Here is a 26,928-nt window from a genome sequence, read left to right on the forward strand (position 1 = left end):
TATACCATGGTCACAATAATTCCACTCCTATAATATACCCAAGAAAAATGTATGCTCATTGCACAGAAAGCATACAAGAATATTCATGGCAACTTTAATCCTAACAGTCCAAAACTCTAACAATAATAGAAAGCATATATAAATTGTAGTATGTTCATAAAATAGTACATGGGTCAACAAACTATAGCTTGCAGGCCAAATGTGGCCTGTGACACAGCCCATGAGCTAAGAATGGTTTTTAAATGCTTAAAATGGAGTTAAAAAAAAGAATATGCAACAGAGACCATATTTAGACTGCAGTCTAACTTTTTAAAATAAAGTATTTACTATCTGGGCTTTCACAGAAAAAGTCTGCCAACGCTCAAATGGAATACAACAAACACAGTAATGATTAAACTAACTATGACCATTACTTAACAATATGGTTGAATTTTACAAATATGGTATTAAATAAAAGAAGCCAAATATAAAACATATTCTATTATATGAAGCTTAAATAATAGCCAAAGTAAATTCATACTGTAGAGCCATTATAGAAAATAGTATGAACATTACTCAAAAAACTAAAGACATATGATGCAACATTCCCACTACTAGGTAAATAGCCAAAGGAAATGAAATCATATGTCAAAGAGATATTTGTATTCCCATGTTTATTGTAGCACTGCTCACAACAGATAAGATCTGGAATCAATCTGAATGAATGATGTTGAATAGAATGATGATGAAGAGATGAATGAATAAAGAAAGGATAGTATATATACACAAGGAAGTATCATCATCTAGCCTTAAAAAAGAAGGAAATCCTATCATTTGCAACAATATGGATGAACCTAGAAGACATGTTAGGTGAAATAAGCCAGGCACAGAAAGACAAATATGTACAATCTTACTTATACATAGAATCTAAAAAAGTTAAATTCAGACAAGCAGAGTAAAATGATGGCGACCAGAGGCTGGAAAAGGGAAGGGGTTTGGAAGATGTTGGTCCAGGTACATACAATTTTAGTTAGATAGAAGGAATAAGTTCAGGAGATCTATTGTACAACACGGTAATTACAGTAACAGCAGTGTATTTTATTCTTGAAAATTGCCAAGAGAGTAGATTTTAAATATTATCATCACAAAAAATAAAAAGGATGTGAGGTATTACCTATGTTAATTAGCTTGAGTTAGCCATTTTACAATGCATATATATCTTAAAATGTGTTTTATGTTTTAAATAATTTTAATTTGTCAATTAAAATCAATAGACTTAAAGTTAGAAAAAAGCCAAACATGAGACTAGACTGGCTAGAGACTATACTTATTATCCAATAAGTATTCTGGATATGCAAAGAACATAAAAAGTCAGGATAGTAGTTTTTTTGAGGAGGTAGGAAACGGGATACAATTGGGAAGGGGCATACAGAAGCCAGAGTTGTTTCAATATTCTATTTCTTTACCTGTAGGGTGATAACATGTGTATTTGCTTTACAATACAATAAGCTCTACCTTTCTGTTTTATGTACTTCTCAGTTTTCTACATGAGGTATTTCACAATATAAAAGAGTTGCTAAGACCCACCTTTTCATAATCTTCAGCAGTAAAATCTCTGTCTTTCTGAAGTATTTCATGAAGCCTTGCCTTCACACGTTGTTGACAACTGCTCAAAGAGTCACTATCACTATCCAAAAGACCATTCATATTTGCACTCTTCACCATTTGAACTAGAATGGGTGTAAGCTCTCCTTCCAAAGCTAAAAGCCCCTAAGCATATCAAATAAAGAAAACACAGATTTTAAAAATTAATATGTAAAATAATAATTATTTTGTTACATGCTGACTTTCATAAAGTATAAGGTAAGTTTTATAATAAATAAACTTTATTAATACTGTAGTTCATTACCATCATCTGGGGGTTTTACTTGAAATTTCCAAATATAGAATTTTTAAATATTGCCTTAGTTAAAAAAAAAAATTTTTTTTTTTTGAGACAAGGGTCTCATACTGTTGCCCAGGCTAGAGTGCAGTGGCATGATTTTGGCTCATTGCAGCCTTGACCTCCTGGACTTAGGTGTTCCTCCTACCTCAGCCTCCTGAACTGCTGTGACTACAGGTAATTAAAAAAAATTTTTTTTTGTAGAGACAGGGTTTTATTATGTTGCCCAGGCTGGTCTCAAACTCCTGGGCTCTAGTGATCTGACCACCTCAGCCTCCCAAAGTCATAGGATTACAGGTGTAAGCCACTGCGCCCAGCCAAAAATGTTTTAAGATGCAATATTAGATTAAAACTCTAGTAATTCTAAAAAGAAAAAAAATTACCTATACCTTTGCAAAAGCAGCTGCAGTCATCTGGACTCGTCCTTCATCAGAGGCATATATTTTGAGGTCATGTCTGTAGGTGCTATGTAATCTAAGTAAACCACAACCAGGAAATCCTGCATAATCTCCTGAAAAAAAATCCTCAAATCACTTCAGCTATATTTTCATTTCATTGTATTTCTATAAATATTTAGTGACATCACAAATGAGGATTTCAAAATACAATTTATGAAATTAGTCAAATTAAAGAAAACTCTAAGATTTACCTTGACCTCCAGGATACATACACCTGAAAGCTCTTCCAAGTTCTTCAGCCTGGACTCTGCCTGCAGGAGTTAATTCACCTCCCCATTTTAGAACCAAAAGTAAAGATGGTTCTTCTCTTCGGCTGTCTATAATACATATGAATGAATAAAACAAATGTTAAGTTTGTTTCTTTAAACAGACTTGTCTTAAGATTAGTTTTTTCTCTGTGCTCTCTTTTTGCAGTGAAATATGGCCCACATCACATGTAAAATATTTTGTTCCCTAAATGCTATTGCACATAATGTTCCCTAATGCTGTTTATAGGCAGTTGCTTCTACCAGGAATACCCCCTTGCTATACCTATTTAAATCTTACTGAAATTTGAAAGTTTCTCTCATACTTTGGAAAAATGACTCCTAATTTTCTTCAAGGATGTAATGTTTCTCCCTTTCCTGCTCTATAGTAATTTCTTCAATGTATTTAATTTAGTTGTGCTATGTCTGCTGGATTAATAGCTCTTTGATGCCAGAATCCAGGTTTTATCTGTCTTGATGTCAAGCACTTTTTGCATTGTCGTCCCATAAAAGAAAATACATTAGTTTAAGTGAAGAAAATATGTACGGTATTTTTTGTTTGTTTGTTTTTGTTTTTGAGACAGCATTGCTTGGTTGCCCAGGCTGGAGTGCAGTGGTGTATGCCTGACTAATATTTGTATTTTTAGTAGAGATGGGGTTACACCATGTTGGCCAGGCTGGTCTCAAACTCCTGACCTCAAGTGATCCACCCACATCAGCCTCCCAAAGTGCTGGGAATAAGGCATGAGCCACTGTGCCCCAGACACATATGTTGTAAGATTGGAAATTGGTGATTTACATCATTTTTAGAAAAATGTGAGATGACAGGGCCTAACATTTATTCTAATTTAAATTTTATGCAATCTGATAAATTTTATGCAAACAAAGGTAATCAAGAGCAGCTTTTTAAATTTGAAATTGTGGAATCTGCATGTTCCACATCAGAGTATTTTCTTGGACAAAGAAGAGACCATAAGTTAATGAGTTTCTGTAGTTAATTTTGTCCTACTCCTTTTCATGGTCTTAAGATCTGGGTAGTTCTGAAAACAGAAGTAATTCAAAAATAAGCATTATAAGCACTAAAAAAAACTTAATAATGATTCGTTACAGATGAGAAGAAATCACCCCTTCCCCTGCAGCTTGTTAGCAGTTCTATGAGTTTGGCCATGTAGAACAATATTATTTCATGGAAGAAAAGTTAGTTACAACTTTTTAAATTGTTTGTTTAAAAATGTTTTTGATCATAAATATTAGGATATAGAAAATTAACCTGCATTACTATTAGAAGATATCACCCCTTCCCCTGCAGCTAGTTAGCAGTTCTATAAGCTTGGCCATGCAAACCAATATTATTGCATGGAAGGAAAGTTAGTTATAACTTTTTAAATTGTTTGTTTATAGAATGTTTTTGATCATAAACATTCTGTTTGATCATAAACATTTTCTATTAAGATATAGAAAATTAACCTGTATTACTATTAGCCATGAAGTGTGATAAGAACAATATATCAAATGTTAAAATAAATATATAAAGATTAATATAAATTTGTGTCTGTATTTAAGATAATCATCATTTTAATTTTTGCTACTATAAGTAATACCACTATGAATATCCCTCTAGATTAATCTCTCCCTGAACATCTGATTACTTCTTTGGGATAGATTTTGATAAGCAGAATTAAGGTGAAAGCATAAGAACATTTTTTGAAGTTTTTGATAAATTGCCAAACTACTTTTCAAAAAACTATGCCAATTTATACTTCTATTAGTAAACTGAAACCCTGTCTCAATGAATTCTTATCAGCAGACTTTATTACCAGTTAAAAACAGAAATGAAGAACACACTTTGCCAAAATGACAGGCAGGAGAGATTATCATTATTATTTTATTGGCCATCTGCATTTCTCTATGAATGACTTCCACAATCCCTATCCTTATCTTTTGAAAGGTAAATGCATTTATGAACTTGTATGCTGACTGTTCTTAGGAGACTAAACTTGTTTAAAGACTTATTCTGGTTTACTCGGTGGAGGAAAATATCCATTTATTTTAGAAACAGATTAGATGTATATTTTTTCAAAGTCTTTTTGGTCTTCTTGAACTTTCTTACATACTCTGCCCTCTTCTATCAAAAGGTGATGTAAGGGGCCCATTAAATAACACTTAGTTATAAATACATAAATTTTCTGAAACAATCCCACAGTTAAAGGGATGTCCTATGTAGTTTTCAGAATAATGAAATGTATCCTTTATTTAAAGAATAGGTAATCTAAAAAAATCTATCCTTTATTTAAAGAAAAGGAAGCACAGCTAAGATTACTCTACTTTATTTTTCTCATCATGCCAGTCCCTAAACTACTAAGCAAAAGATGGTCCAAAGGTAATCAACAGTGACCAGCAAGTAACTATATACAAGTAAAACTACTGTATAAGCATTAAGAATGACATACCCTCCTCTTCACTAGATGTTTTAGGACAACCATGAGGGAGATAGGTCAACTGAACCTTACGATTTATTCCAGAAAAATGACCATACCTGAAAAATAAAACGACAAACAGAATAGACCATGTAGAGAAAAACTAATCCTCAAATATTAATGCTCCCTTCTACTTGTACGTGCCTGTTTAATTCTTCAAAATATTCTAGCAAAAATATTGCCATATATAATCATTCTAACCATATTAAAAACAAAAATGATTTTCTAAAAATTAAATGGCTGAGCGTCGTGGCTCATGCCTATAATCCAGCACTTTGGGAGGCTGAGGTGAGCGGATCACTTGAGGTCAGGAGTTCAAGACCAGCCTGGCCAAAATGGTGATACCCTGTCTCCGTTAAAAATACAAAAATCAGTTACACATGGTGGTGTACACCTGTTGTCCCAGCTACTTGGGTGGCTGAGGCATGAGAATCACTTGAACCTGGGAGGCAGAGGTTGCAGTGAGCCAAGATGGTACCTGGGTGACAGAATAAGACCCTGTCTAAAAAAAAAAAAAAAAAAAAGGGGGGAGACAACTCTGAAGAGCTAAAGTATAGAAATAGGTAAAAACACAGATGCATGTGTCTAAAAATAAAGGAAGTAAGATTATAAGAGGTTAAAAATGTAAAACTATAATAGGAATATTGGTGGGTATCCATTTTACAGATTAAGGCAAAGTTCAAATTTTTTATATTTAAACGGCAATGAATCTGTAGTCAAGTTACCAATGTGGCCTTGATTCTAAGCAGTATCTCAAAAGAAGACACAAATTTGATGTCCACATTTAATCTTCTCACCAAAATTAAAACTAAAACTAAAACCTTCAATATATTTATCTATTTCTTTCACATTAGATTTTCCTTCATGTCTCCTTAACTATAGTAATACAAAGAGTAAAAAGATCAGAATGTGAAAGCAATTAAAATGGAAAATTACATACATAAAAAAGAGCTTAATGTAGTACTGCAATTAAGGGTTTCAAAAAGTTACTCACATCTCTAATACAGTCTTAAGTTGTTCAAGTTTTGCCTTGTTTTCTTCAATTTCAGAATCATTATTTTGCCCAAGCTCCATAAGAAGCTGTCGTGTAATATCTAGCACTTCCTATAAAATAGATTAACAAAAAAATTAATTTTATTGTAATTTCACCATTAAAAAAACTTAAAACTCAACAAGAAAGCAAATATACTTACCTGTAACTGTTTTGGTTTTTTGAGTTTCAATTTCCCTGATTTATATCCATCACATTTTTCAAAAAGATCAAAAAATCTTATAAAAAAGACAGATCACTGTTAGTCGCTTGCAATAATTAACATTACCAATATATTTTTAAACTAACAAATAATGAATGATGACCTATGGGATTAGAACTTAGGATCTATGCATTTCAAGTACTGTGTTTCCTCTTTCACTACACATGCTGCTCCTCAACTTTGACTGATGAAACTTAGTACTTTCCTAAATGATACTAAACTAACGATCACCGTATTACTCTTAAAAGTTTTTCATGGAAACCAAGCATATAATTAATTCAAAATATTATATATTTTCTGAAGTCATTGCATACATATTGAAAAATACTTGTGTCAACACATACATAATGGCTCAAGTTTTCAAAATTTATCATCTCCAAATCAAACAATGGATAGAAATAACAGAAACCTCCATTCTACTAATTTTCTTCTAAAGGGCTGATGGATTACTGACTCTTAGAATGCAATACAAGAGAATGATAAGCAAAGATTAAATAGAACACCTTTATGACAATAAATAAAAGCCAGAGCTGACTGATACTTATGAATTTTGCCACAATAAGTTTAGATACTAATGAACATATTTTAAATGAAGTTTGTACACATCCACTGGTTTAAATATAAATGGCCAAGAGATGGTAGATACAGGTTTTTCTATTTGATGTATTAATCAAAAGAGTTGACCACTTATCAGAAATCTTAAAATTATGTCATGCATGTTAAAGTATTTATCTTAAAACATACTTTTGATGCCTCACTTCCATTTTCATTTTTTGTTTTGGTGTTCGATCCCCATGACGTATAACAGCTATGACACATCTAAGTTCCATCCTAAAATGAAAAAATATATATGTTCTTAATTCTCTAAAAAAGATTTGTCTTGTATAATTCAGATTAATATGAAAATTTAGTCATTTACTTAGGGCTATCTTTTACCATTTCAAGATCTTTCCCATGAAGAATGACACTGTAACAATCTAGTCTTAACTTTATAAAATTAAATACTAAAAAGAACTTAAGAAGCTGGAGGAAGGGGGGTGATACTAAGCTGCAAAATAGAATATAACCTTTTCTTCTCTGGAAATGGCTACAGTAACTCTGGGATAAAAGTAGATGAACTACAATTTTTGAGCTTTATTAAATATCTACTCTGTAGCATTAGATCATTACAGACTGAGACTTGATTAAATTAAAATAAAACTTTACATGATATATTTATGTATTTGCCAAATTTTGCCCACATAAGGATAACAACTATTTAAAACTCAAATTTCTGGAAGATAAAATCATCTTAGAAGTATGCTAGAATTAAGAGGTATAATCTAGTGTTTGCTAAAGTGTGAGCTGCAGAACATAACCCTGGAAGATACTAATTGAGCTACCTGAAGAAACTGTATTTAACACTTTTGTGTTAAATAAGTATGAAAAATGCTGATTAAAAACAGAATTAGTTCCCCCTCAATTAGTACGTCTGACAATATTTAACATGGTAATATAAATATCTAAGTTGTGAATAAAAAGTATTTGGTCAACTAATATCAATTTAAAGGAATAATTTTTATTAACAGAATGTTATGAAACATTTTGGCAATCCTGTTCTAATTATGCAAGATATGACTTGAGAGAGCAAAAGTTGTAAGACCACTATAAACCTTTAAGTAACACACCTGTTGATACCTTTTTTATTTTTATGGCTTGATTAAATAATTCTATAATTATCCAGGCATGTTTCAGTAGTTTATTTGTAACAATTCATGGACCCTTATAAACATGTATAATCTATGATTATAAACATGTATAATCTGAATCATATGAAATCATACACAGTAAAGTGTCTAATAATCATTCAGCAATTTAGTTTTCATCCTAATAGCACTGATGACAAAGGAAACTCAATTTCTAAATGAAAATAATTCAGATTTACATAGTTCCAGATGTCGTTGGAACAATTGGAATATCTTCAGCTTCTAAGGGTATTGACCATGGGATATGAAATTGTGGAGCAAGTTCTCGCATTACAATATTTCTTCAAGACAAAAAAGAAAATATTTAAAATTAGTACATTTTTAAGACAAAACTGGGTACTTAATGACAATGCTAGAGAATTATAAGCGTTAAACTAGTGATTACATCACATAAAAAATTAACCCAAAGAATCAATTCTGATTAAGAAAAAATAAATATCAGCAGTTATAAATTGATGTATTAAACACATCAATGGGATTTCACAAATTTGAGATTTACTTCAGTTTTAAAATATAAATCAACACTGGATTCAAAGAAATAACTATAATTTATATCATATCTAATTACATACATTCTGAAATTCAAGATTGACTCTTCTGTGTGGCTACTGATAAGTTCTTATCAGTTTACTGAACACCTATAATGCTACTCTAAATATTGTGTTCATCTTTAACAAATCCCTATTATACTTTACTAATAGGGTTAAAATGGAAAAATGTTTAATTATAATACTTTTTGGCTTTGTTTAAATTTAGCATTTATTCATGCTAAAATTTAGGAAACTACTCCTAGTCACTTTAAGGTAAGGGTAAGTCTGTAAATCTTTGAAACATACTATGCGTTAAATGTTCTTAATCTGAAAACCTGAAATCCAAAACACTTCTGGTCCCCAGCATTTTGGATAAGGGATACTCGACCTGTTTAAAATCTAGCTCCAATTATCGAACATCTTTTTAATGTAAGTTTCCTATGGATTTGTCGTATCTACCTAGAAATGTCTTAAAAATAATTATTGCCTTGCTAGTCTTCTGAATTGACATATTAAGAAAACAGTTTGAAGAATATAAAAATGGCATTTCTATCTACAATTTCTTTTACATTCACTTGATAATCTTAAGAGTATATCATCAAGTAACAGTCTTGTAGAATGAGTTGTCATATGAGAGTCATGAATTCTAAATATTTCTATTTTACTCTTCTTATTTATTCCATGAATGTTATGTATCAGTAAGAAGAAAAATAATTTTATGGCAAAAATTTGAAGAATAAGATATACTAACAAACTTTTGACTAATAATCAACACATTATAGTATTTGTAAACATATGAAGCTAAAGTTTTCATCTATAGTAATCATAAATTAATCTGTCTTTGATAAGCTAAAGTATAATTCAGGATCTGGCATAGTCCTCAGGGGTTTCCCTGTATGAACACTAATCCTTACTCTAGAATGCTTAAAAAACTTGACCATTTAATGTTAACCATTATTAATTTTCTGAATAACTAGTAGAAGAAGGTAAAAAGAAAATTTTTAAAATTCTTACCCAAGTATTTTTGCACAATCATCATAATACTTCATGGAATTTTTCACAAAACTGAAGCCATTGACATCACAGACATAGGACTGTCCATTGGCCCGCAACAAATCAAAGCCACAAACTGTTTGCTATTTAAAATAAGTTATAAACTTTAAAGTTTCATTGAAATTATTAAGATTCACAGTTTCCCAGTCCTAACAGAACATATCAAATTTTATAAATGCTTAAAAGTATATTACTATATATTGGTCTACTTCATAATAAGAAATGAAAGAAATTACTTATTCATAACTTGAGTACTCTGAAAATATGTTATAGAGGCTATGAGTAAGTTTTACATCATAAAGTAGATGTAGAACAATAATGCATAAGGGACTAGAGAGGCCAAAAAATAATATATTGTATCACAAAGTTCTTCAATTAACATTTAATTTTAAAACTTTTTAAATTTTTTAAGGATCTGATTAAAAAGCAAAATTTTTTAAGGATCTGTTTAAAAATTTGTTAAGAATCTGATTAAAAAAACAACTTGACACTAGCAGAAATTATATCACTTTCACAAAATAAAAAAACAGGGAGGGTGGAAAATAGTTTTGAAGATATATTCTAGAGATCCTGTGATCTGTTTTGTTTTATTTTGCTTTGTTTTGAGAGGGAGCATCACTCTATCACCCAGGCTGGAGTGCAGTGGCACAATATTGGCTCACTGCAACCTCCACTTCCCAGGTTCAAGGGATCCTTGTGCCTCAGCTATCTAAGTAGCTGGGATTACAGGTGTGTGCCACCACACTCAGCTAATTTTTGTATTTTTAGTAGAGACAGGATTTTGCTATGTTGGCCACGCTGGTTTCCATCTCCTGGCCTCAAGTGATCCACCCACCTCGGTCCCCCAAAGTGCTGGGATTACAGGAGTGTGCCACCACCCCCATTGAACTCCTGTGATCTTTTAAATCCCTAATACCACATATTCATGAGCACTTGTAATAAATTTACTTTATTTGGGAGAAGAAAATGGCCAAAAAGCCTGAATTTCCCACTCAGGCTCCAAGAACTTTCTAATCTACATTTTATGTTCAATCATCAGGTATAAGTATAATGTGATTTTATGTCACAGCTTTTGGAATCCTGATCTAATGAAAGGATTTCTATAAAGCTATTAAAACACATTTATAGGCTAACATTCCTGCCATGAAAGATACTTCAAATTACTAAGGCACAAAGTAATTATTTATATTATTGAATAACCAGTAATATATACTAGTCTTCAACTTATAGATTCAAGGCAATATTTCAAAAAGGTAAAATATTTATCCTTCATTAAATGAAGGTTGTACTACTTCTATTTAAATCTTTACTGTAGTTAGGAAGAAATCTCACAATATAGATTGAGAGAATTAGTCAAATGTCAGAAAAAAAAGTTTTTTTAAGGAATGTTTTTATATTGCTTTCATGAACATGTTTTATCTTATGTCAGGCCAAAGATCCAATCGCCAAGGCTAGACCACCAAGAACTATTATCATTCAACAAAGAAATTTTACCAATTCTATGAAAGTAACACTTAAAGCCAGTTTCAAAAAATATGCTAGACAATACCCCTAAAACTATGGTTAGATGAGTCATTTCTGTAATTTTAATTTCTGAATAAACTGACCAGGTTTTCTTTTATACAATACAAAAGAATAAATTGACACTACAAGAATCACTTGAAAAGTACATGAGCCATTCAGATGTACTAATTACTTTCTCAGTTTACTTCTCCAATTATCAGCCCCAATAATGTCTTAGTCAAAAGAGAAAATAAGAATTTACCTTTATAAAGATCTATAGGCTTGTATAACATCTTACCTTAAAAGCAAGGCAGACTTTCCAAGCAATTAATTTCTCTCGTGCATTGAGAATAACAGGATATCTTACTTCTTTTCCTTCACTGTCTCGTTCCACCTTGCCATCAAGTGCTGGAGATTTTCGAGCTTCAGCATGGGCATAATCCGGACCCACTGTATAAACCTTTCACAAATGTTAAACAAATATATAAATATGTGTGTGTGTGTGTGTGCACATGCACGTGTGTGTGAATCTGGACCCATTGTACATACCTTTCAAAAATGTTAAACAAATGTATAAATGTGTGTGTGTGTGTGTAACCAGCAGACAACAAATCCAGTGAAAAAACAATCACTAAAAAATAGTTCAGAATCCAGGCTAATAGAAAGACATATCTTTCTATTTTACATGCCCAAATTTTCAGGTCATTGAGAAAGGTTATAAGTAATTATTATATGGCAAAAGTGGTAAAGTGAAGTTTTATTCTCTATAGAAAACTATTATACTGAGTACTGTGAGGGAATACCTGGAAGTATACAGTGTGATTGCTCTCCTCAAATTGTTTAACAAATGTGAGATGCAAATAACTATACAACTCATAGAAAAAAAAAAAAAAAAAAACACTCCCAAAAGAAAATCTTTAAAAGGATGAGGGCATGAATCTGAGTGCAGACAAAAGAAGAAAAGTAAAAGAAAGAGGCATGAACAGCATGATGTACTCAGGTTTTGGCAAGTAATCAGATAGAATTTATATTGTAGGAAATCAGGTTTATAAGACAAACAGAGGGCAGACTAAAATATCTTTTATGGAAGGATTATAAATCTGGTTATTATCCTGTGGCCAATAATGATCCACTAGAGAATTTTTAAGGATAGATTCATAGTCAGATTTACACTTTTGAAAACATTCTGGGTAAAGAGAGACTGTCTGAAGGTAAAGCAATTAAGAGCTTTTTTGTCACCAACTAAAATGACAGACATGTTTTATATCACATCACAGTTGTCACAGATCTCAAAACCTCACACTAATCACTACTTAGAAACTGTGGTGGTTATTAGACCTTTACCTCTGGTATCTTATTATGTAATGCCCCTTTAAAGACATTATGTGTAACACAAAGTTGGTTTTAAATATTTCATTATATTTGAATAAAATTGGTCTCCATCATAATCTTACATGTTTTAGGCATTTAAGAACACTACTCTTAAGAGTGAATAGGCTTCAGACTGCCAAAGATGTTCATGGTACAAAACATGAGGGATCCCTAATCAAAAAGAAAGAGATCCAGAATAAAAGTTGGCTATATCTAGCTAAAGGTTAATTTATTTTTCTGATATTATTGGTAAGCTTGAAATATAAAATTAAAATATATTTTAATCAATCTTACCTTAACATCAGTACCATCTGTAGGCATAAACTCTTCATATATATATGAGCCTGTTTTTCGTACATTGCTTTCTGGAGAATAAACACTACTTCTACTGCCAATCTGAAAACAAAAGATGTCCATTGATATAAAAAGCAAATTATTTCTCTCATTTTTATGATAAAATAACAAATAGTTTATTCACCACCTCTTTCCATCTTAGAAATTTTCAAATACAGTTTTTAAATCCACAAATATTTAACAAAACTTACTATATACTTGGCATTATAGTAGTCTGTATTGTTACTATATGTATATTGAAGAGCATAGAAATAAAATGAATACTAAGAATTATGTTCCTAAGATTCATCTAGGTTGCTGCATGTATCTCAAACTTTTTCATTTTTACTACTCTAGAATTTTCCACTGTGTAAATACACCAGAATTCATCCATTCTCCTATCAAGGTATGTTTAGGTTGTTTTCCAAGCTTTGGTAATTATAACAATGTTGCTTTCAACATTCTTATGTGTCCCAACAGCAAACATGTGTGAGTGTTTCTAAGGTATATAATAAAAGTGAAATTGCTCAGTGGTAGAATGTGTTCATATTCAACTTATGAAGATAATGAATAATCTTTATCAATTATTTTAACAATGCAGGGTCTCAAAGTTTCTACTGTTCTATATCCTTGTTTACCCTTGTTATTGTTAGGTTTCTTAATATCTGCTGCTTTAATGGTACCTCATTGTGTACTTAATTTACATTTCCATCAATTTTTATACATATATGTGCATTTTACATTCTGATAGATTTCTAAATTATGTTGCTAAGAGGTTATATTACTTTTAATTTCTGCCAACAATGTTTAGCCTTGTGCTTGTTTCTCAACTACCTCAATATTTTATATCTTTGTCAATCCAAAAAGTTATACAATGTCATTATATCTAGATTTAATTTGTATTTATTTTATCATGAGTATAATTAAGTGTACTTTCATGTATGTAAAGTTATTAGTGTTACTTTTTCTATGAGCTGTTATTTTTCTGGACCATTATTATAAAAGACTGCTACTGCTTAAGTGAATTTCTAGTTTGACAGATTTACAAATGGGAGGGAAAAGAAAAGTCAAGTAACTTTCCTGGCATTGTGTAGGCAGAAATTCTGCTTACCAACATTAAATAACTAAAATGTTGCCATGCTTTTCTAACAAAGTATATCAGTTTTACAAATTTACCTTTAAATGATACATTTTCAAGAATTCAATATTTAATCAATTAAATGCTTGATTGCTTGTAATAACACTTACACAAAATGTATAAGAAGAGTATTCATACAAAAGTTACAAACGCTTTACCTTTCTAAAGAGTCTTTGACTTCCACCACCAGCAGAAGTTGGGTAATAAATGTAAACATTGTGATCTTCTGCACTGACTGGCTTTTCTACAAACGGCTTTTGAAAAACTTCCCCATTTACCTCCACATGATCTTCCCCTTCAATCAGATTACATTCTATAAATCAAACACAATAGCAAGAAATAGCACATATTCTTAGTATCAGGACACCACATTATTATTGAAGACTTTTTTTACTAAAAGACCGTAAAGAAAAGTAAACTTGGATAATATACTTACTTGATTTTAATTAAATATGTTTATGCAATTAACGTGTCAAAATTTATGATATATATGGCATTAAAAGCTATAGTTCTCAAAATTTTATGGACATGCCATTTCACACTACCACACCACAGAATTCAAAATTAGACATGAAATCATTATATCAAGAAAGACTGAGAAATAACTCCAGCATGCCACCATCTTCCGAAAACTGTGTATTATTCGTATCAGATATTGTAAAACATTAAGTTATTTAAGTAAGAAAAGGAACTCTTATGCAAAGTAAGCCATCAATCCAATTAGAAAGTTAATTTTTTACCTCGAGACAAGAAAAGTTTCCTGTTTCAGATGATGATGACTTTATTTTTTTTAAATGTTATTTTTAATCATCATGAGTACCTAACAGTTGTATATATTTATATGGTTCATGTGAAATTCTGATATAGGCATACAATGCTCAATAATCAAATTGGTATAGTGGGGTATTCATCACCTCAAATATTTATCATTTCTTTGTGTTAGGAACATTCTAATTTCACTATTAGCTATTTCAAAATATAAAATAAATTACTGTTATCTACAGTCACTCCGTTGTACTACCAAATACTGGATCTTATTCACTCTGTCAAACTATGTTTTTATACTCATTAACCATCCTCACTTCATCCCTGCTATTCTTGCAATCCTTCACTCCGGTAACAATTACTCTAAGCTCAAGCTCTACAAGTATATTTTTTTTAAGCTCCCACACATGACAACATGCAATATTTATTTCTGGCTTGGCTTATTTAACATAATGACTTCCAGTTCCATCCATTTTGTTGCAAATAACAGGATTTCATTACTTTTATGGCTGACTAATATACCACTGTGTATAGGTACCACATTTTCTTTATCCGTCCATTAATGGACCCTTAGGTTGTTTCTATCTTGGCTATTGCAAACAGTGCTACAATAAACATGGGTGCAAACAGATCTTCAATACACTGATTTCCTTTCTTTTGGACATATACCCAGAAGTTGGATTGCAAGATCATATGGTAGCCTTATTTTTAGTTTTTTGAGGAACCTCCATTCTGTTCTCAATAGTGGCTTTAGTAATTTACCGCCCCCCGCCAATAGTATTCCCTTTCTCCACATCCTCACAGACATTTATTATTGCTTGTCTTCTTGATAAAAGCCATTTTAATTGGAATGAAATGATATTTCATTAAAGATTTGATCTTCATTTCTCTGATGATTGGTGATGTTCAGCATATTTTCATATACCTATTGGCCATTTGTTTGTCTTCCTTTGAGAAACATCTGTTCAAATCTTTTGCCCATATTTTAATTAGATTTTTTTCCCCATAGAGCTGTTAGAGCTTCTTATGTATTCTGGTTATTAGTCCCTTGTCAAATGAGTAGTTTGCAAATATTTTTTCCCATAAGGTAGACTGTCTCTTCACTGTATTATTTCCTTTGTTGTGGAGAAGTTTCTTAGGTTGATGTGATCCTATTTGTATATTTTTGTTTTGGTTGCCTGGGTTTCTGAGACCTTACTTAAGAAATCTTTTGCCGATCCAATATCCTGGAGTATTTCTACAATGTATTTTTCTAGTAGCTGCATAGTTTCAGATCTTAGATTTAAGTCTTTCATCCATTTTGATTATATATATGGAGAGAGATAGGGATCTAGTTTCATTCTGCATATAGATATCAAGTTTTCCCAACACTACTTACTGAAGAGACTGTCCTTTCCCCAGTGGAGGCTCTGGTCACCTTTGTTGACAATGAGTTAACTGCAAATGTGTGTATTTTTTTCTGGATTCCCTATTCTGTTCCATTGGTCTATTCTGAGTCGTTTGTGGTTCATATAAATTTTAGGATTGTTTTTCTATTTCTGTGAATAATGTCTTTGATATTCTGATTGTACTGAATCTGTAGGTGGCTTTGAGTAGTATGGCAATTATAAAATATTAATTCATTCTTTCAATCTATGAAAATGAAGTATCTTTCCATTTTTTGCATGTTCTCTTCAATTTCTTTCATTAGCATTTTATGGTTTTCACTGTAGAAGAGCTCTTTCATTTCTTTAAGCAAACTCCTAGGTATTTAATTTATTTGTAGCTATTGTAAATGGGATTACTTTTTTTTTGGTTTCTTTTTCAGATTATTTGCTGTTCACACATAGAAATGCTATGGATTTTTTTATGTTGATATTGTATCCTACAACTTTACTGAACTTGTTCTAATAGTTTTGTGGTAGAGATGCTAGAATTCTCTAAATATAAGATCATATCATCTGTAAACAAGGATAATTTAACTCCTTCCTTTTCAATTTGGATGCCCTTAATTTCCTTATCTTACCTACTTTCTCTGGCTGTAATTTCCAGTACTATGTTGAATAGAAGTGACAAAAGTGAACATCCTTGTCTTGTTCCAAGTCTTAGAGAAAACATTTTCACCTTTTCCCTGTTCAGTATGATGTTAGTTTGCCATACACAGCTTTTATCATACAGAGGTAAGTTCCTTCCATACCGTTTTTAAAGAGATTTTACCATAAAGGGATGTTTAATTTTATCAAACAATGGAGAAATGCTTTTTCTCCATCAATTGAAATGGTCATAGGTAGACAGCAGAGAGTCGGGTCTTATTTTTTAATCCATTCAGCAACTGTATGTTTTTTGATGTGAGAATTTAGCCCATTTACATTCAATGTTATTACTGATAGGTAAAGACTTGCTAATGCCATTTTGGTATTTGTTTTCTGAGGTTTTTATTTTTTTGTCCTCCCTTCCTTCCTTCCTGTCTTCCTTTGTGGGAAAGTGATTTTCTGCCTGGGCATGATGGCCCCTCGCACTTTGGGAGTCTGAGACAGGAGGATCACATGAGCCAAGGAGTCTTGACACCAGCCTGGGCAACACAGTGAGACCCTATCTATACAAAAAATAATTACTTGGGCCTGGTGGCTCAGGCTTGTAGTCCCAGTTACTCAGGAAACTGATGTGGGAGGATCACTTGCAAGTCTAGGCTACAGTGAAACGTGATCATGCCACTTCACCCCAACTTTGGTGAAATGTGATCATACCACTTCACTCCAACATAGGTGAAGAACAAGACCCTGTCTCAAATATGTGTATGTGTAATTCTCTCTGGTAGTATATTTTAATTTCTTTTTATTTTTTTGTGTATCTATTATAGGTTTTTGTTCTGTGATTACCATAAGGCTTACAAGTAACATTTTATTACCAATTATTATAAACTGATGACAACTTAACTCTGATTACAAAGAAAAGAAAAATTTTTACAACTCTCTATTTTAACTCCATCCCCCTTCTCTTTTTATTGTCTCTATTTTTATGTTTCTATACTCTTAAAAAGTTGTTGTAATTATTTCTGACATGTTTGCCTTTCAGTCTTCCTATGATACATATGAGATTTATACACCACAATTACAGTGTTAGAGTATTATGTATTTATCTGTGTACTTACTATTATCAGTGAGTTTTAAGCATTCAGATAATTTCTTGTTGTTAATGTATTTTTCTATCAGATTGATGAATTCCTTCTAGCATTTCCTGTAAGACAGGACTGGTATTCATGAATCTCTCAGCTTTTGTTTAGGAAAGTCTATCATGTCTTCATGTTTGAAGGATAATTTTGCTGAATAGACTATTCTAGGCTGTAAGTTTTTTTTCCTTCACCACTTTGAATGCTGTTACACTCTCTCCTAGCCTATAAGCTTTCTGCTTAGATGTCAGCGGCCAGTTTATCAGAGCTCTTTCATATGTTACATACATCTCTTCTCTGGGTGCTTTAAGGATCCTTTGTTTATCCTTGACCTTTGAGAGTTTGATTAATATATGCCTTGAAGTATCTTATTTGGGTTAAATCTTCATATTCTTCTATGACCTTCTCGTACCTGGATATTCATGTCTTTCTTTTGATTTGGAAAGTTCTATTATTGTTTCTTTAAATAAACTTTCTACCATGATCTATGTTGTCTTTAAGTGCAATAATTCTTAGATTTGCCCCATTAAAGCTATTTTTAAGATTTTTTTGGACATCTTCCCTTTCCCTTATTAACTATGTAGGTCCCAAAGGTCTTAAAGGAAAACCAAGAAAGGAGTGGGCTAAAAAGACGAAAAAGTGCTACCTGGGCAGTTTGTGCAGACTCTTCTGTGAGGTCTCTTTAGTCCTGTAGGGGTGTTTCATTATTTTCCTATCTTTCTCCTCTGGCTATGTATTTTCACTAATTCTTCAAGTTCACTAATTCTTTCTACTACTTGATCCAGTTTGCTGTTGAAAGACTAGGATGTATATTTCAGTTTGTCAACTGAATTTTTCAGTTCCAGAATTTTGGCTTGTTTTAAATTATTTCAATAGTGTTTTAATTTCTCTGATACAATTCTGATCCCTTCTCCATGTTACCTTGAAGTTCTTGAGCTTCCTTAAGACAGTTATTTTGAATTCTCTGTCTGAAAGGTCATATATGTCCATCACTTCAGGATTGGCAACTGGTACCTTATTTAGTTTGCTTGTTGAGGTCACATTTTCCTGGATGTTCTTGATGCTTGTTGACATTCACTTATGTCTAGGCATTTATGAGTTAGGTATTTAATTCAGTCTTCACAGCTTGGGCACATTTGTGTCCATCCTTCTCAAGAAAGCTTTCCGCATACTCAAAAAAGACTGTGTTATGACCTAAGCCTGAGGTCACTGCAGCTGTATTAGTACTAGGGGGCGCCCACAAGCCCAGGAATGCTACAACTCTTGTTGGCTCCTAGGGGTACCACTTAGGTGGGGTAACTTCTTTGTTCTTAGGAAGGTGCTTTCCTGCATGGCTAGTTTTCAATTTGGTGTTCCAGTGGGGAAGGGGACAATCACTGCAGGGTATATTTGGCTATCTCGTTCTGTTTCCCCCTCCAGTTTTTATAAAAGATGGCTTAAGGTATGATAAATTAATCAAAATTCCCCATACTAAGTGTGAACAGAATATTAAACTCCTAAGACAAACATGTATCTTGCCTTCAGACTAAGTTAGGTATAGCTTCCATGCTATGTTTTAGATAACCAGAAAAAATAAAAGAGCAAACAGTGCTTTAAAAATATTAATAAATACTTAGAAGTACTGTTGCCCCTTGGTATACACAATGACTTGTTCCAGGAACCCTTTCATATACCAGAAGCTTCATATTCTCAAGTCCCACAGTTGGCTCTGCAGAATCCAGGGCCAACTGTATTTCAAAATTCTTGGCTAATATTTAGCTTTTGGCATTGTAGCATAAAGTTTCTAAAACTGAATTCAATCGTCATAGATAAATCACTTGTTCAACCTAAATCAATACAAATTTACTGATATGTAATTTCAAATTTCTAACATGATACTTAGAGATATATCAAAGGTAGGCCAAAGAAGAGAAGGATAAATAACTTCTAAATTATTAGGTAGTCTTTTAACTCAGTGTCACATTTTAATTAAATATAATGTTTGTCTGTTTAGATCTTGTTTTTAATGGAATACTATAAATTCTTTAAATTCCTTCCAGTTAATCATTGTAAGAATATGGCCCAAAAGTACGTCAAGTGGCAAAGGAAGCTTACCCAAAATCTCTTACTCTTACCTTTGGGATTATTTGGATCACGGTTCAAAATTGCATAACGAGGAAGTAAAATACCTTCAGCTTGAAGAATACTATATACTTCTCTCCTGAAGAAAAAGGAAAACATCCTTATTATTTTATTGCTCCATTTCACAATGAATATATTATTGTAGTTTCCTTAGAAAATATTATTACTGTTCTACAAGTAAAAAGAGTGTGTATATCAACATTTTTTATTTTTTAAACAAACAAATATGTCATTTCAAATATTTTAAAAAGTATTCTGAGGAAATAGCAATGAGAACAAAAATTTATGCACAATTATTTTCTAGCTTATTAAGATACTAATTATTAAAACTGAGAACATAAAATATATTTTTAAAATGGTTAAAGTTGATGTATCACAATGATAGAACATTACCTAGGCCTTAAAAACCTTATGCTCAAATAGTATTTAATGACATGGAGAAACATTCGCAGCATACTAGAGAAAAGTGATTCTAATTTGGTAAAATGTGATCGTATTTATGTATCACTTTCTGTATGAAAAAATATGACAGCTACAGTGACATGATTAAATGGCTTTCAGCACACTTTTACTTTTCAAACCATTTAAAATGAACACACATTTCTATAGCTATATATATATACATAATACATATAATATGAATTAATATGTAAACAGAGAAAATGTTTAAAATTTTGGAGATTAATAATGTTACTCTCTGGAAGAATAGAAAAAAACAGCAAAGTGAAAAAACCATAGGTTCTCATATTTACAAAGCATTTTCATATATAATCTCATATTGTAATGGTACCACACAAAACAATAGAATTCTGGTGACATTATAATAACTATTGAAGTGAAATATCAATTAAAATAAATATATAAATATACTCATTTTACAATGTGTTAGAAATCCATGGTTTTTACTTGTTAAATGAATGCTAAGATATACAGTATAATATTTTTCAAAACAGGTATACTTTACCATTAAAAAAAATCTAGTTATCATAAGTAAAGTCTTAAATTCATCATCAGTCCCATGACAGAAAAAGTGCTCCTAACTTTCAATGGTTTAAAAGGTTCTGGAAAGTAAACAATCTCATTTAAGTCTTTGTCCTGCTACTTGGGGAACTACTTGTGACTTCGGATAGATTAACCAATCTTCCTAACTATCAAGATTCCTCATCTATAAAATTAGGTAATAAATAACTATTTCTGACCATTATTTTGAAAGTACAATGAATTAATAATGCAAAAACATCTGATGACGTGCCAACATAGAGTAGGTACTAAATAAATGTTAATTTTCCTTCCCTTAATTCAGTCAACTTCACCACTCACCTATCCTGTATGAGATACTGCATATTCAAGTCATTGATTACAAATGGATTCCTGAGTTTTGCATAGGCAACCGCTTTGTCCAGTGGAAATCCTAAGAACACATATTATTAACATATTCTGTACAGTCTCAAGATAAGTTGACATCTATACTTTATTAACTTGAATTGATGCCACCTCCCATAAAAGATTAATTTCATTAACATATAACTGCCTTCTCTAAAAGCTATGAAATAAATATACACATAAAACTTGATTTAACTTACATATTAAATCTTATTTTTTCCTAATTTGACTGGTAAGGCACAGCAAACCCGTGGTTATATAACCAAATTTGGAGCACTGACATGTGAGTGAATGTCTGACTTGTCAATTACCTGAAAGAAGGTAAGATTCACCTCATACACAGAGAGAAATCTATATATAAGTAACAAATAACATGGGTGTATCAGAATCACCTGGTAATTTTTAAAAAATATATTTAACATCTCTTCTTTTCACTTATTTTGATACCTACACACATAAATTAGCTGGTATCCAAAGAACTTATGTACCTTTAAAAATAGTGGACCAGGCACAGTGGCTCACACCTGTAATCCCAGCAGGAGGCCAACACGGGCAGAATACAAGGTCAGGAGTTCGAGACCAGCCTGGCCAACATGGTGAAACCCATCTCTACTAAAAATACGAAAAATTAGCTGGGTGTGGTGGTGCATGCCTGTAACCCCAGGTACTCGGGAGGCTGAGGTAGGAGAATTGCTTGAACCAGGAGGCGGAGGCTGCAGTTAGTGGAGACTGCATCATTGCAATCCAGCCTGGGCTACAGAGCAAGACTCCATCTCCAAAAAAACAATAAGGCAACAAAAGCAAAAATTAATTTATATATGACATATATGCTCAAAATATAAACTATATAAGCAGAATCATGCTAGGGTAGGTCATTAAAATATTAGAAATTAACTCCCTGAAACTTCTAGACTGGTAAAAGTTCTAATTACAATGAAAACAAATCAAATAGCAGATATGGTTAAGAACAGGAACCTCCCCCCCTCCCAAATTTTAATGATCATATTTTACTCTCTCTATTGGCACTAAGGCCAGGAGCAGTGGCTCTTGCCTGTAATCCCAGCACTGAGAGGCTGAGTTGGGAGGAGTGCTTGAGACTAGGAGTTCAACACCAGCCTGGGCAACATAGCAAGATTTCATCTCTACAAAAAATTTAACAAATCAGCTGAGGGTAGTGGCACAATCTATAGTTTTATCTATTTAGGAGGATGAGGTGGGAGGATCACTTGAGTCCAAAAGTATGAGGTTACAGTGAGCTATGTGACTGTACCACTGCACTCCAGCCTGGTTGACAGAGCAAGACACTTTCTCTAGGGAAAAAAAATCGACACAAAGTCTTCAATTTTATACATCAATACACATCATTAGTTGTATACTGTAACAGTTAAGGACATAAAACAGCAATGAAATTCTGGTTTCATCTTTCACTAGCTATGTGACCTTGGGCAAATTTGTTTAATGTCTCTAAGCCTCTGACACCAGCATAAAAGAGTATTATAACAATTTTACCTAGTAGAGTTTTGAGGAATTAATAGTGTGTATGTAAGTCACTTAACACAGTACCTGGCATAGTAAGTGCTCAATAAATGTTAACAGTTATTAATTCTTGAGACAACATTTTAATAAATATCTATGGAAAAGGACAAAAATCAACAAGGATACAAACTTTAGTATGCAGCTAGAGAATACTAAGTATATCTGTGAAGAGACTATATTTTGAAGTACTACCAGAATAGTTAAGAGAAAAAGTATTAAAACATACTGAAATTAAAATAAAAGAGAAAGCTGTGGCCAGTTAAACAAGATTTATTCCTAAACTCCTTTTAGTTTTTAAAATTTAAATACAGATACCCTACATCAAGAATTACTTAGCTACAAATTACAAATCCTTGAAGTTTTATAAAGACTCTCAGAATTATCACTTGTAAAGATGTCGTCTATGATTGAAGCCTCCTTACAGAATTCAGCAAATAGAAACAACTACACAGTTTCCTGCTTTTGTTTTCATTAAAGAGAAACTTTTCCCTACCAAAAGATGGTATATGGAATATGACATTAGCTATAGCACCTAGTTTTTACAGGCAAATGTAGCTTACAGGAAGAACCATGTGAGAGTAAGAGAAGAACACTTTACTCTCTAGGATGAAGAAATTTAAGGTTCTCTAAAACGAGCAGCCTCAGTCTGTAAAGATCAGCATCTTGACTTCTCTACAAAATAATGAACATCAATTTAGGCTATGGTAGCACAATCATGCTCCATCTTTTTCTTGCTGAAATAAGACTTTAACATAGCTCAGGACAACATATTTTAGTAACAAGTGATTAAAAATTAATAGATTTACAACTGAGAACACATCTTTTCAATTAATAGTTGTTAGTTGGAATTCACTTAATTCACAGATTCTTTCAGATATACACTCAGCAATAATTTTGATTAGTGGACTTTGCTATGAAATAATACTTAACCTGAATTGATATTTCAGCTTGATGAATAAAAAATAGCAAGGAATATCTAAAAATCTTAAATTATTAAGTTCTTAAAAATAAAGTATGAATATGTATATGAGGAATGATAGATCTTTTTCTATACAGCATAGAAAGGGGCTTAAAATATTCAATAATTCAAGAACTTATCCTAAGAAACTTAGAGATATAAACAAAAATATGCAGTGAGGAGTCCAAACAACCTTATTTTTAATAGTGAAAATTGGAAACTGTCCAAATGTTAGGATATTAGATAAATTTAAATATGTTATGGTATATCCACACAATAATGTACTATGCCACCATTAAAACCCACATTATCTAAGAATGATATGGTGGGGGAAAAACTTCTTGATATAATAGTGAAAAAAGTTAAATATAAAATGACACATACACTATGACACTAAATTTAAAAAATACACATAGAAGACAAACACTGGAAAGAAATATATCAAAATGTTATTATCACCTGTCCATGAAAGTGGGTTAAAAATTATTTGTTTTATCTCATAGTCTATAACTAATATGTAGTAGTTTTATAATCAGAGAGGATAAAGGAGTTTCTCCCCGACTCCCCTTAATACCTTTAGAATGGAAAGAAATGAGACAATCACATAAAGGCCAGTTTTCCACTGGTTCATTCAAAATAACCTCCTCTTCAAAGACTACTACTGTGATATACTTAAATAAGGAGATCCGTTCAAGAATTTCCTTCATTGGTTTGGATTTGGATTTCTTTGCCATGGAACATATTCCAACCACAATCTGCCTTTCTGGTGGCTAAAATGAAAACAAAACAAAAAATAAGGTTAACTTTACATGAACTCCAAAGTACAGCTATCTTAACTTGTTTTCCTAAAGTAGATAAAACATGATGAATCAATAAAAGTGACACATTAACCAACAATGGAATGTTTAAAAATTACATCATTTTTACAATAAACACTTAAAAAGCAGTTTTCTACAAAGGTCTGGAGAAAAATTTAAAAACAAAAACACTTTCAGAACAAATATTGTTGCTATTTTCACTGAAATTTAAAACTTAAGAAGTACCCCCTCTTAAAAAGTACTCTAAATGCTAGTACCACCTCTAGCATTTACCTCCTCATACCAGTAAAGTATAGTAAGGGCCAAAACCGATCTACTGTATATAAAAAGATAAAAGAATTCTTTTGCCTAAAGTAAGACATAGTCTTGACTACAAAGCTATACAGTATTAAATTATTATTGTAGTTTGAATTTGAATATTCATTGGTTATCAATGACAACTTGGAAGAAATTTTAAAGGAAGTCACACTGCTAACAGGTGTCAAGTCTCTGCCACCCCTGTCTTCATAGTCAATACTTCTATTTATTGGTGTTACTGTTCTCTGGCATCCTCATAACAGCTCAAAGGCCAGGATTCAGCCTAAAACTAAAAAAGCAGGATATAGAAACTAATTTATGAGTAGTTCATAGATTTACAAAATTACTCAAGATTCTGTGATACTTTGCATTTGTATGTCAAATATACAAATCTGTGTTGAATTTTTTCATTTCAATTCTTCTTTCTTTCATGATACTTTATACAATTCATATAACATTATAATCTAGGCCAAAAGTGTTTTACTGGGCTTTTCTTAATATATCTAAAAATAAAATTAAATAACATCAGAATTAAATTGTTCTTTTTTTATTCCTAGAACAATATTTCTGTATTGTCTCCTCAAACTCATGAAATATAGAGTTCCAATCGGTACTAGATTTAATTGGTAAATCAAATAGATTATAAATGCTGACTTTTCTGGAGTCTTCTGTATTTACCTCTCTGACCATCCACTTTTACATCCCCTTATTCAATTCTTTCCTGATCAAAAGTTTTGATACATTTTACTATAATGTTCCTAAAGTAGATTTCCCCAGATAACAAATGTACTCTTACCTTACATTTTACATTGCTCTACAGTTTTTTTAAATGCTAATATATATTAGTCTTACTTATTATAGATCTATTTAATAAATATCTGGTCACTGTCTGAATGGGAAACATCCAAGTTTAAAATTTATAAATAACCTTACATTCTTAAGACACAATTACAGAATTTCTTTATTAGGTAAAACTTTAGAATCATTAAGATAATTTTCTAAATAAATCTAAGGCATTTTTATTAGGTTTAATGTCTAAAAACATGATATTCACATCTTTGAAATCTTAAAAACAGGAGAGACACCTTAAAAACAGGAGAATGATCTGGAATAAATTGTTTTATAAATATAAAGCTATAGATCAAATGAACTAAATCAAGCTCCGGTTAAGTGATAATTGTGTCTCATATTTTAGCATCATACTATGTGCTAAAGATTAGATATATAGAAGTACCTGTCCTCAAAGTGCTTTCAGTCTAACAGTAATAATAAAATACATTGTGACACATGGAATAGAAGTATAGTTGGCTCTCCATATCCACGGGTTTGACATCCATGGATTCAATTAATCATATATTAAAGATATTTGGGAGAGAAAAGTATCTGTACTGAACACACACAGACTATATTTCTTATCATTATTCTCTAAATGAAATAACAACTATTACACAGCATTTATATTGTATTAGATACTGTAAGTAATCTAGAGATGATTTAAAACATATGGGTAGATGCAGCTTACATGTCACACAATTTTATAAAAAGGACTTCAGCAGCTGCAGATTTTGGTATCCACAGGGAGTCCTAAAACCAATCCCCCATGGATAGTGAGGGACAACTGTATATATGCCAATGTAAAGACACAGTAATAAGGAAGAAGTATTTCAATTTGTGTTGGGAAAAAGAGCAAGGAGAGTGGAAATAGTAAAAGATGAAATCTGAGGAGGGTTTGGAAGAATGAAAAATAATACACAAGGTACCCCAAAATAAGGTCATTTCAGAAAGATAAAAGAGTACACACAATAGCAAAGACGCATGGTATGGCAATAAATATACAGAAATAAAAATTGTGATGTTACTAAAACATAAAAGGTG

At 31.8% G+C, this 26,928-nt stretch overlaps 1 protein-coding gene across 43 annotated transcripts in view; it reads right to left on the minus strand.

The window, feature by feature from the left end:
- PPIP5K2 (diphosphoinositol pentakisphosphate kinase 2) overlaps positions 1-26,928 on the minus strand; it is an 86,698-nt gene that overhangs the window by 49,119 nt on the left and 10,651 nt on the right. For 26 of the 43 annotated variants that reach the window (XR_013532197.1, XR_013532198.1, XR_013532193.1 and 23 more), the window contains exons 3-17: positions 24,513-24,708; positions 21,382-21,472; positions 20,055-20,140; positions 14,186-14,340; positions 12,851-12,952; positions 11,484-11,645; positions 9,644-9,765; positions 8,279-8,380; positions 7,099-7,185; positions 6,295-6,370; positions 6,096-6,205; positions 5,075-5,160; positions 2,571-2,696; positions 2,311-2,432; positions 1,567-1,749 (exon numbers count right to left, since the gene is read on the minus strand). Coding sequence is in view for 34 of the 43 variants with exons in the window: in XM_035291143.3 (XP_035147034.3) it covers positions 1,567-1,749; positions 2,311-2,432; positions 2,571-2,696; positions 5,075-5,160; positions 6,096-6,205; positions 6,295-6,370; positions 7,099-7,185; positions 8,279-8,380; positions 9,644-9,765; positions 11,484-11,645; positions 12,851-12,952; positions 14,186-14,340; positions 20,055-20,140; positions 21,382-21,472; positions 24,513-24,708 (1,806 nt within the window). In the remaining 9 variants the exon portion in view is untranslated. The remainder of the gene's footprint in view (positions 1-1,566; positions 1,750-2,310; positions 2,433-2,570; positions 2,697-5,074; positions 5,161-6,095; positions 6,206-6,294; positions 6,371-7,098; positions 7,186-8,278; positions 8,381-9,643; positions 9,766-11,483; positions 11,646-12,850; positions 12,953-14,185; positions 14,341-20,054; positions 20,141-21,381; positions 21,473-24,512; positions 24,709-26,928) is intronic. The other 17 variants (XR_013532199.1, XR_013532194.1, XM_035291144.3 and 14 more) reach the window with 1 other exon arrangement.

This window comes from Callithrix jacchus, chromosome 2 (assembly GCF_049354715.1).
Source record: "Callithrix jacchus isolate 240 chromosome 2, calJac240_pri, whole genome shotgun sequence".
Classification (NCBI taxonomy): Eukaryota; Metazoa; Chordata; class Mammalia; order Primates; family Cebidae; genus Callithrix; species Callithrix jacchus.